The sequence below is a fragment of the Lucilia cuprina genome, chromosome 6 (genome assembly GCF_022045245.1).
Source record: "Lucilia cuprina isolate Lc7/37 chromosome 6, ASM2204524v1, whole genome shotgun sequence".
NCBI classification, from domain to species: domain Eukaryota; kingdom Metazoa; phylum Arthropoda; class Insecta; order Diptera; family Calliphoridae; genus Lucilia; species Lucilia cuprina.
The window spans coordinates 37,005,077-37,018,236 of record NC_060954.1 but is presented as its reverse complement, the minus strand read 5'-3'; the positions used below and the strand labels follow the sequence as shown (position 1 = coordinate 37,018,236).

General features: G+C 34.2%; 1 protein-coding gene across 1 annotated transcript in view; it reads right to left on the bottom strand.

Annotated features, from left to right (window-relative positions):
* LOC111678578 overlaps window positions 1-13,160 on the bottom strand; it is a 38,705-nt gene that overhangs the window by 23,015 nt on the left and 2,530 nt on the right. Inside the window, exon 2 of the mRNA XM_046953685.1 lies at window positions 10,792-11,716. Coding sequence (XP_046809641.1) covers window positions 10,792-10,935 — 144 coding nt within the window. The 5' untranslated portion in view covers window positions 10,936-11,716. The remainder of the gene's footprint in view (window positions 1-10,791; window positions 11,717-13,160) is intronic.

The following is a 13,160-nucleotide window of genomic DNA, read 5'->3' as shown; positions in this document are numbered from 1 at the left end:
AACAAACCATGAGACCTTTAATCATCATAGAAGGGCCTAGTCTGTATTAAAGTTGAGAATGTCCGGAGAAGTTCTTGTTAATTCAGAGAATTTTAACAGAGAAGTGGAACAATTGCGTCAGCACCGTACATTTGTATGCAAATTCCTGCATTCCCTATTGCATTTGCGATATTATTTACTATAGGATTCGTATGTCCCAGTAGTTCTAAATTCGAAAGGCTCACCCTCTCCTCAAGAGATGCCTGATATTCGCGAACAAGTCAGGCTTTCTGCCATTACACTTTGTCGCTCTTTTTAACCTGAAATCTCATCAAATATTAAATATATGAATATCCACCCCACACGCATTGCTGACATGGATGCTTCATTATAGACACCAATTTATTTACCAAATGGGGCTATTGTGACGAAGGAGAGTGTAAGAGCAGTAGTAAATGTTACAAATGCTCTTGCAGATGTGAAATTATTTCATCTAGGTCAATGAAAGATTTAAAAAAAATCTGTTTTGCTGGTGATTTCGTAGGCGTAAGGATTAAAATTATTCACGATTAGTTTTCATTATATATCTTAATGTATAGGACGATATCAGTTAACCAGACGTAGTTCTTGACGGGTAACATTAAAAAAAATACCACATTGACTATAAAACACCAAACCATATGTTCCAAATGTAGTCTTAGCCCAATTATGACACACTAACTTTATAAAAGTATAATTAGAGCACTTCAACTTACGCATCAATAATGTAATATAGTATTACTAGCAAATATGTTACATGTGTATTAGTTGTATCCTGAACAACACAAGCCTTAGAAAAAGCATTTGAAAAACAATAAAAAATTTAAAAAAACAAACGCATTATATATTATTGAAAAATTAATTCACTTAACTTTTGCTAGTTGAATTCCTTTAAAAAGAAAGTAAGACTATTTTAATAAAGCCTTTCAAAATCGCATTACTTTTAATACATTTAAGTTGTAAATGCTTCCCCAGAAACTACTTAAGATTGACATCTACATACACAGTTCATGCACATATAACAAAGTTAACAATGTTTTTTTTATTAGATAATTTAATGGCGGTATTTAAATGCAAAACCCTTTTAACTATCTAGAGGCAATAAAAAATAAAGTGATTAAAAAAAATCCGAGTAAACAATTGTTATAATTGAAATGTAAAATAAACAATTTTATAAAATAATAAAGGTTGTATGTATGGATTACACATCTCAACGAATTCTCGATTAAGGTGACCAAATGTTTTGTATTTTGACATTTAGTCTAAGTAAAAAACAAGTAAGAGTTTTATATTCGGTTGTGCCGAATCTTCTATACCCTTCACCATTATCTGTTAAAAAACAGTAAGTACGAATTTAATTACAAAAAATCAAAAAATACCAATTGCAAAACGGTAAGGTACCAAAATGTCCCCTTTTATGGATTCTCACTTAATTCAGACTCTACATACTTAATTTCATGTTTCAATGTTCAATATTATAGAAATTTCAAAAAGTACCTTATGAAGAACGAAAAAGTACCAAAAAGTCCCTTTTTGTAGGTTCTTACCTAGTCAAGGCCCAACATGCCAAATTTAATTTTTCTAGGTTCAATATTATAGAAAATTCAAAAAGTAACTTTTGCAGACCGAAAAAGTACCAAAAAGTCCGTTTTCCTATGTTCTTACCTAGTTAAGGCTCAATATTTTAGAAAATTCAAAAAGCACCTTTTGTAGAACGAAAAATTACCAAAAGGTCCCCTTTTATGTGTTCTAATCTAATCCGGACTCTACATACTTAATTTCATGTTTATAAGTTCATTATAATAGAAAAGCCAAAAAGTACCTTTAGAAAAACGAAAAAGCACCAAAAAGTTACCTTTTATGGGTTCTCATCTAATTCTGAATCAACGTACTAAATTGCATGTCCCTTGGTTTAATATTATAGAATATTACAAAAGTTTATTTTGAAATTCTCACTTAATACAGACTCTACATATTTAATTTCATATTTCTAGGTTCAATATTAGAAAAAATTCTAAAAGTACATTTTAAAAACAAGGTAGTAAGAAATCCGCCCTTAGGAGGTAGTAGTACTTCTAGTTACTAGTTGTTATGCAAATACTACATCTTCTTTCACAATTTTTTGCTGGGATACATATACGAGAAAAGGAACAGTCAAGGAACATTATGCCATGTCGACTGAACAGTTCCTCTGAGATGTCATTACATTAACATTACACAGTTTGATATTCTCCTGAAGCATGTCAGGAAGAACCTTTGTAAATACGAGAAGTGCATACAATATTACATACATATATGCAAGACCCTTTTAATCGTATTTGGCTTTAGTTACAGACAAGGACTCTAAGGACCCTAACTGAAAACGGACTTAGACCCGTCTGCTAAGCAGACGATGTATACGGCTCTGAATACGGCCTTAGGTCAGCACATCGGTGCTGGGCGATACGTGGGAGAACTATAGGCATGAAATGGGCTCTTAATTCTACTATGACAAATTGGCTTTATAAAAGTGTAATTGGACCAATTCTAGCTTAAGCTTCATCTGCTTTAGACATAAAGTGTAATATCAAACTACTACAGGGAGTTCAGTGTACATGCTGCTTCGGTATAATTTGTGCCATGTGTACTACTTCTACCAAGGCTCTGGAAACGTTGCTAGATATTCCACCCCTTTAAATATATTTAAGATTTGAGGCGGCGCTTACAGCCGAACTGCTCTTTACTTTAGACGAACTGACCAAAAGCGGTTATAGGACACGTCATCAATGAATACTAGACACATTAGAATATTATACACAATCATAGGACATGCCAGATGGTATACCAGACACAGAATATGTCGGAAACTTTGAAACGCTGATCCCAGATAGAATGTCTTGGTCAAGCGGATTTCTACTGGTATTTCAGTCGGAATCGGTTGTTACACGGATCGCTTAAAACTGAGAGACAAAGTGAAGCTGGGGTTCTATATTAAAGATCCAAAAACAGAAATATACGACTGTTTACCATATCATAACACAAGCTTCCAGGCAGAAGTACGAGCAATAACGGAAAGCGTTAATTGAATACTCTCCCAGTGGTAAGGTTCACATCATATGGGTACTAGCAAACTCGGGAGTAGTCAATAAAAGCTGAACTTAAAATATGGGTGAGAGAAAGAAACAGTGGGTGGAACCTTGAAGATCCTATGGCAAGACCAAAAATCTACACAAAATGAGAAAATCTGAAGTAATTGTAACGGTACGTATACTAAGTGAACACCTATATGCAAAATTGGACTTGTGGATTTAGACGAATGTAGAGCATGTGGAGACAGTATGGCATTCTTCGAAGTTAGATCCAAGTATCATGGAAGTGATGTTATACCGAAAATAACGTTTCTGACTAACACTGATTGGAAGATTCTTAGGAATTACGTTTAGGAATCTGCTGAAAAATAATTCATACAGTTCTGTTTTTATAAGGAGCGCACAATAGGCCCGATAGTGGAGTGGGTGTATTTCTTCGGATTTAATGTAGTATACATCCTCATATCAACCTAACCTACAGACAATGCATTTCAGAAGAATTGTACAAGTCTGACCGTTCGCTAAAAATAATGGAGATAACTTAGTTTCGAATTACAAGTATCTTTAAGTAATAAGCTTAGTATCATATGAATACCAAATCATTCGGGAAAGATCGCCAATATAAGGGACAATTATGCTAATTGGAGGAATTTAAGTTGATTCTAAGAAAATTAACACTTTACTAGACAAAATGCTTTTTATCTTACTTTACGTCATTAATGATCTTGTTAAAATTGCAATAAAATATTATTTAATGTAAAATATTGTAATTTAAATGTATAAAAAAATTAATTACAAATGTCTGAGCGTTTGTTTTAGAGTATTAAAATAATTACAGTTACAGCTCGTTAATTTTAATAAAAATATTTATATTTCAAGGTAAATAAAAAAAATGTTTTCAGTTGTTTTATCATTTTTTTTTTTGTTTATTTTTAAAAAGATAAAATTTTCTATAGAAAATATTTTAATTTAAATGAATCACAACTACCCAAAAGCACACATTTTTGTCTAATTTGTTTGTGTTTAATAAATAAGTTAATTTAAATTTAATGTTTATTTTTCGTAGTTTATCATAATGCATATTATTAATTAGGAAAGTAAATTTAAAATGTAGTTCAGTTTATACTGTATATTTTTATATAGATTAAATGATTTTTTTTTTTAGTTTTAAATAAACTTATATAAACATTGACTGTATATGGAAACCACAAGAGTAATTTTATTTTATCTAAAAAAAATTAGTATTTGTAATAAGGAGTGAGATCGAAAAATTCTTAACACACGTTTTTCATTACATTTTTCAACCAAAGTATTATTTGATTTTTTTTTGATCAAGTTACCTTTGAAAAACATGTCAGTTATTATGTGTAATGTCAATTATATTAATTTTTTTGTTAATCTGATTAAAATGAGTGACCAGAAAAAAGTGCGTACTGAAATTATTAAATATTTTCAACTAAACCCAACTTGGTCTTACAAAAAGTTGGCCAAGCATACAAAGGTCTGCCGTCCAATGTTATTAAACAGTACCGGGAGAACTTGTCAGTTGATAGAAAACCTGGTTCAGGTAGAAGGAATGGTCCACATGATGTTTCTAAAGCTAAAAAATAGAACGCATTTTCAAAAGAGCTCCCAACACATCCGGTAGGAAAGCAGCTCGTTTAGCTCAGTGCTCGGACTTTTTGGTACGAACAGTTAAAGCTAATGCAGGTTTAAAAACATACAAGGCTCAAAAAGTTCCTGACAGGAACGCTGCTAAAAATTTAGAGGCCAAAAACAGAGCACGGAAATTGAAGTCAAGTTTTATAAAAAAATATTCTTGCTGCATAATGGAAGACGAAACGTATGTTCTGGCAGATTTTTCGCAACTTCCAGGTCAAAAGTTTTATGTTGCTGATGCTCGAGGGAATGTTGAAGAAAAGTTTAGGACCCAAAAGCAGACAAAATTTCCCAGAAAGTTCTTGGTATGGCAAGCAATATGCAGTTGCGGCAAAAGAAGCCAATCATTTGTTACAACGGGCTCTATAAATACCGAAATTTACATCAAGGAATGTTTACAAAAAAGGCTGCTTCCATTCATAAGACTTCATAATGTGTCCACTTATTTTTGGCCTGACTTGGCATCCTGTCACTATGGTAAACAAGCCCTTGAGTGGTACAAGAACAATAATGTGGTATTTGTACCAAGAGAGGCAAATCCTCCAAACTGCCCGGAGCTAAGGCCAGTGGAGAGATATTGGGCTCTTGTTAAAAGAGAATTGAAGAGTACAAAAAAAATGTGTCCAAAAGTGTGGTAGATTTTAAACGGAGATGGACTACATGTTCGAGCAAAGTGACAGAAAGCACTATAAAAACGTTAATGGAAGGGTTTCCGAAAAGGGTTCAAAATTTCATCAATAGTGATTAAAACTATAAAAATATTTTTTTTTTTTGTAAATTGTAATAATAATTTGAATCAAATAAAAAAAAATAAAGCTGTAAGTTTAGTGGTTTCTTTTTTATAAACATATATGTATGTTAAGAATTTTTCGATCTCACTCCTTAAAACTATTTTATTAATATGGTCTTATGGGAATTGCCCAGTGCATATTAATTGGAAAACAAAAATCTGATTTATTATTCAATGTTCTGATAAATTTTAACGTTTTTCTAAGTAAATTAATAACAATTCATATCACATTCAACAGTATATTGTGCATATAGTTGTCACAATTAAAGATGTATTCTCTATTTCATTTTCATAATATCACAAAATTTATTCTTATCAATTAAAATAATACGTATCTGTAGTTACGTATGTACATACATATATTTACCTATAACATCTTATCTCGTGGAAACGGTAATATTCATTGTACTATCGACAACATACGGAAAGATTAGCCAAATTGTATTTTTAGAAAACGGTAACAATGCCCTTTATTTATTTCGTTTAGGCCTGATAGATCGTACGAAGAGGTTAACTATCAAATCACCCGTCATACTGACATTCATAATTTCCCCCGGGGGCATGTTACCTTAGAGAGTCCTCCGCCTTGGTGTTATTGCAATCCCGGGGTATAAAGAGGTGGCCAATACCTCCAATCTGACTGGGATTGAAAAATTGGTTACAGTCTACTGTTTGGCTTAGTTCTTGCATAGATTGCCTGAGGCATAATCTGGTACTACGGGTGGCCAGTTGCCCGCAGGACTATGTCCTGGCTGGTCAGTTGGTTGAGGTTCCTTCGGGATCCACGTTCGCGGGGAGAGTAAGTGGCGGTTAAAAGACTGATGCATGATAATAGTCAATATTTCGGGATAAGTTCGGTGCTGTTGCCGAGAACAACAGATACCCCGCAGTCGAGTGACTGTGGGACTAAGCTTTGGAAATGAGTTGGTATTAATTGTATATGGTACGGGAAGAATGTCTACCTAATGAATGTGTTTTTCTCTTATGAATGTGTCGTATAAATGAGATGTATGCTGGGTTGAATCAAATACATTTGATACCATTGAATTTTCCTTCCTTGTCCAGATATGTTCAGGATTTACTATGTTCATATCAGAATTACCACAGAGTGTCCCTGTGAGTAAGAGCAATGTCTACGGATCGTACTTCGGTCTACCGGTTACGTCTCTAGGTGCAGTTGCCGAATCAACAGAGGCCATCCAATGGTCAAGAGATTAGATAGCTCGAGTACTTCAGCAAAGTACTTGTGCATGGACCGGTCAGAACCAATGTACATTATACCGGCGTTCTTCATTGAAGAACAAAGAGGCGATGGTAGACCGTTCTCAAGTCTACCCAGTGGTTGAAAAAGACCACCGTGAAATAAGGCCGTTAAGGCAGCTGCTCATGTTAAACTCTCGACATTCCTGACATATATGATTCTCCCCGGGGCATGTTTCCATTATGAAATCTTCATCATGGTGTATTGCAATACCGGGGTAAAGAGGTGTTACCAATACCTCTAGTCTGCCCGGACTATAAACTGGTGATGTCAAATATATGCTTGGCTTCGCCTCGGAATGATTTGGCATGAGGTCTAACCAGAGCACCATATAATCTGGCACTACCGGTGGCCAGTTGCCCGCAGGACTATGGTTCCTTCGGGATCCACGTAGTAGCTGTGGTTTAATACCCAAATGAATGTTAGTTTAAGGACTGATATATCCTATACCTAATGGGATAGATAATTCTCTCTTCGAAAAGGTCTGTGTACAAAGCAGCATATGCTGGATTCCTAAACCCGATCGGTATTACCGTTCGTGTAGTAGGACACCAGTATATGCTGGGGAATTGTCTGGTCAGTAGTCAATGGTTGCCTGTCATCCCGTAGACTGATCTTTATAATCATGGGAATGGAACTGATGCTAAAATTGGTGAAAGATCGGGAAAGTCTCCATATATTGGAGATTAGTAATGATTTAGTATACCTTTTTACGCTTCGGAAAGTTGTTCGGTGCTGTTGCCATCTCAACAGGATATATTGATACATGCTGCGCGACTATTTGTCGAGGCAATTATTGGAATTAATTGATTTCGGAAATTCCTATTTCCTTTGTTACATTGATCGGTTCATAAAAGAGGGATTCTGATCCATTTTGTTGGGTATTTCGGACTACCAAATATGTCTCTAGGTGCTGTTGCCAAAACAACAGAACCATCTCAGTGTGGTTGTGCGGGCTTTAAGAGGTTAAGGAATGCACTGGAATGGGTCATTAGATAATGGAGTTTGCATTTTGAATAATGTAAATCTTTCATGACATCATAAGGGTGACAACTTCCGCATTTCCGGAAGATTGATTTCAGCTGATGTTGGGACTCGTCACCCCCTTATATTGACTTTAGACCAGTGATTGTTTTGTCCTTGTCTGGGTACGCATTGGGGATTTAATCCTATGCGGCCTGTCATTCCGCAATGGTGCTGCTAAGGCAAGAGATTAGATAGCTCGAGTACTTTAACAAAGTGCTTGTACATGGACCGGACATCCATGTACAAAAATTGCTACCTGAATTCTTCATAGAGGAATTCAGGGGCGCATGGTAGACCGTCTATAGTCTACCCAGTGGATGAAAAAGACCACCGTGAGATTAGGCCGTCAAGGCAGTTGCTCACGTTAAATCTTTCGACATTCATTGCAACTCATTATGAAGAGACTGACGTTTGAACAATGCTACCAAATTAAAATAGCAACAATTGTTGCATTAGATCCGGTCCACCCATAACACTTTTGTTTCAAAAACTACGAAGAATAAGAATAACAAAACATGTTTCCGAGTACGAGAAACAAGGCAGCGCGAGAGGGATGGATGATATTCTATCTCTCTCACGCAAAATCAAAAGTTTCCCAAAAAAGTTTCCTAGTGTAGACCGGCAGTTAGATGCCAGTGTGTTATGTGTAACAATATATTGGTAAATATATTGATCAAATGGTTCTGTCAATCCGTTATTTATGGGTTCAATTTCTAACAGAGACTTCTTTAAAATATTTTCAACGGTCCCTATTGAAGTACCACTGAAAAAATGCATACAGTGAGGGTTGTTAGGGGATTCTAACTAGCTACTTTCCAAAAGTGCTTATATGTGATTTAATGTTCGTGGAAACGAAATTGAACACATAAAAATAGGAGTGGAAGACAGAACGGTTGGGCAATTGTTGAAAATTTAGTTTATCTAACACTGACCCTCTCAGGGATGGCAGGGAATATGAGGCAGATCATAAACGGTTGGCTGTAATCCTATTGAAAACCGAGTTAGTACTTTTATCAGGAAATTTAAAATACTGAAAACGTGGCATATGACTAAGTCAAGCCACTCTACCATAATCAACTGCCTGGGAGCAATTCCAGTCAACATTAAACACTGCATTACCCAACATTTTTTATAGAAGCTTTTCAGTGTCGATTAAACACGATCCAAATGAGACGGAATATATCCTCCGTGATGGTTCGTATCAGGTCTTCGCCGATGTAGGCTGAACTAACAGCCATAAAACGGGCTTAAAACTGGCTCAGGTTCTATCGAATATACCATGATGATAATCGAATTTATACCGACAGTCGGACGGCCCTAAGTGGCTTATAAGTGGTGTTTAAACAACTTTACACCTGGTCCTAAAATGTCGGGCATCTCTAAAATAGAATTCCAAAGTGTTACTGACCTTGATTCCAAGTCATTCCAGATCACTAGCAACAGGTCATTCCGATCACTAGTTGTTCAAGTTGCAAAGGCTCAATTCGTGAAAAACTCCACTAGCTTGCGCAACACAGATGGTCGATATAGGTTATCTGCAGACTGGCGAAGATCATGTGGCCTTCGTAGACTTACATAGATCACGAGCTCTAATTCAGTTTCCGAAAGCAAATCTAGCAAACTTAATTGCAGTAGTGACTGGCTACTTGGCCTTTTGGACTCCATGCTGTTAGCTATCAAGACGAGGAGGATGAAGAGAGTACTGTCCACTTCCTCTGTCAGTGTCCTGGCCTAGCGGAATTTGCTAAGAGCCTATGTCATGCACGATTTAACGGACCTTTCCAATACTGACATTCATGCTACAAAATGGTTTAGATAGAAAACTATAGTAGATAGGTCGAAGTGTTCTAATACGCCGACCGTTTTTCTCTTTTCACGTATCACAAAGGGATCAGAAATATGGACCCAAGTGTGCCCCAGGAAAACCTGCTAACGTACCGAAAGCAGTATAGAGATTAAATTATAGGGGGAGATAAATAAATAAGAGAAGAGCAGAAATCAAAATGAACAGATACAACGAAAAAGCTGGATTTGTATATCAATTAACAATTTATGTGGCAGCAATCAATGGTTTAAAATGTCAATTAAAATATTTTAAAGTTGTGACAGACCACAAATGAGCGGATGAACTGTCCAAGCTGTGATCAGATTTGGAACTTCACAGAAGTCAAGTTCCACATACTAGAATAAGTACTTAAAGTGATCCGTTGTAGAAAAATGAAAAAGCAACACAAAGAACGTGTAGAAGCCACAAAAATGTCTATGAAAGGTTTCATTAAGTGATTTTTGCCCCTTTAATTCTAATTAGATTATTTGCTTCGGACGGTACGTAAAGTACTTTGAGTTTCCGCGAAAAAGCGAAGAATTTAGAACCAATACGGGACCGTCAATATTTCCATATTTACAGACACAGACATCCTTAGTTCTCATATCACTCAAGGATTGCATCACCACATCGATGCTATGAATCCAATATTTTTATAAAATTTCGATTATTTCTAGAAAATTATTCTATATAATTTTACTAATTTAGAACCAATATTTCCAAACAAAAACATCCTTTGTACTCCTATTAACTCGAACATTGTATCGAGAAACCTTATCTCAGACTCGTGCAGTGGTGATTAAAAATTGCAGAATAAAAGAATAGAGACTAAAAACTTTCAATCTACACTGGCTAATCAACCTCCAATCGAAGTTGAACCTTCACTGCTAATCACAAAGTATAAGAATATTTTAAAACCAATTTGGACTTATGGATGGGATGTATGTAATATTTGGCCACTTTGGCTCCCATCTGAGAGGAGTTGAAGTTAATGTTTAGTAATACACTTTGTAAGGCATATGAATCTAATATTTTAATAAAACCTTAAAAAGGGATCAATAATTCGATATGTTACAAATGCTATGACAAAGTCATTAATATATTAGTTCTAAAATACAGAATATTCAATCTATTTAACACTTACCTGTAACTTATTCAATTGTTGATGTGTCTGTGAGACAATACTTTTTAGTGAATCATTGGGTTCACCAGCTGTGCCCAGTACTATAAAGAGCAAAGTGGTTGCAACCACACAACACAGTATTACAATGAAATGTTTTGTTCGCATTGCTATAAAACTTTTGTAATATTTACGTATTCGACGTGAATAAGTTGACGTTGTTAGCGGTATCGTTGTAATGGCTGATGCTGCTGTTGATTTTGATGATGTTGTCGCCAACGACGCTGATGTTGATCTTGCAATTGTTGGTATAGATGTTATAGACCAACGCTGCTGCTTATGATGTTTTTGCTGTTGTCGTAGTGGCTTTGTGGGCTTTTGTTTAGCGTATTCCCTTAAACCCTCCACAATGAATTGATTTCTTTTAGAACAAATATTATATGAAATTTTTGCGTTTTTTTTTGTATAAATACTTTATTTGCTAGTATTTGGTATGTTGTGTGTATTTGAATAAATATTTAAAATATTTTATTTCTTTTGTTGTTTTTGTTTGTGTGTAAATAAATTTTTGTTAATATATTGTTTTATTTCTTTCTTTTTTTTTGCATTAATTTATCTAGTCATTGGCATATCAACAAAATGTGTTTGTTGTTGTTATTTGTATTTGTTGTTGTCAAATTTTGTTTACATTTACACTTGGCATTATTATTTCTTAAGTAGAGTGAATTTTTGTGTTGAATTTTTATATTTATTTATACTTTTTTTTATTGTTTAATAATATTTTTGTGTCGTTCGTTCACTAGTTCAAGTTTGTTGTTATTTTTAGCGTATTTACGTTCAATGTTGAAGTTGCATATTATTTTCTACTGCATTTTGTAAAATGTTGTTAATCAGAAAAGTTTTCATGATGGGCGCAAGAGGTGGCTTATCACTAACTGTCGTTAAAAGTCTAAAAGTAAAAGAAAAAAATTAATAAATAAATAAACAAGCTCTTACTATTTGTTATTATTATAAATGTAAACAGTTTTGAGTTTCAACATCATCATCGTATTCATAGTTTAAATAAATAAATGACATTTTTATAGTACATTTATATTTTTTATTTATCTAACATATATTCTATACATATAAACCTTTTTGAACTAATATTGTGTTACTTTTATTATTGCATCACAAAATTTATTTATTGGAGTTAAACTAGTGTACTTAAATTGATTTCTGGTGAAGAGTATAAATGCTTTGATAAATGTATTTAAATTTCAATAACTTGTGCAAATCACACAGGTGATTAATTTAAAATGACAGCTTAAGTCCAGTTGAGAGTCCAGACAGAAATATGTATTGAGTAATAAGACTTTATTTGTTTTTATATCGGAAACTATTGAATTCGTATAAAGTAATTTCTACAACACGTCATAGACTAGAACTGAACTAGAACTGAACTAGAACTGAACTGAACTAGAACAGAACTAGAACTGAACTTGAACTGAACTAGAACAGAACTAGAACTGAACTAGAACTGAACTAGAACTGAACTTGAACTGAACTAGAACTGAACTAGAACTGAACTAGAACTGAACTAGAACTGAACTAGAACTGAACTAGAACTGAACTAGAACTGAACTAGAACTGAACTAGAACTGAACTAGAACTGAACTAGAACTGAACTAGAACTGAACTAGAACTAAACTAGAACTGAACTAGAACTGAACTAGAACTAGAACTGAACTAGATCTGAACTACAACTAAACTAGAACTGAACCAGAACTGAACTCGAATTGAACTCGAACTGAACTAGAACTGAACTAGAACTGAACTAGAACTGAACTTGAACTGAACTGAACTTGAACTAAACTAGAACTGAACTAGAACTGAACTAGAACTGAACTAGAACTGAACTAGAACTGAACTAGAACTGAATTAGAACTGAACTAGAACTGAACTAGAACTGAACTAGAACTGAACTAGAACTGAACTAGAACTGAACTAGAACTGAACTAGAACTGAACTAGAACTGAACTAGAACTGAACTAGAACTGAACTATGATTTTTTAGGGATTTTGATTGCCTTTTAATACATTGTTCTACTAGGTGTTCCTGACTCTTACTAAACTAAACCTATAGAACAATGAAGAATACCATATTTAATATATTTAAATACAAAGTAATAATGTATTTTCAAACATAAATTACACCGACTGATGGTCTGGCGGACATGTTTAAGGCGATACTTAAAATTGATTACAATTTTATTATTTCAAAGATAACAAATGCTACATGACTTATTTATTATATATTATGTATTGTAGAAATTGTGAGGAATAATGACATTTATTAGTTATTCTATTTGAGAAAATTTACAATAATTCTGACAAATATGGTGTTTTATATAT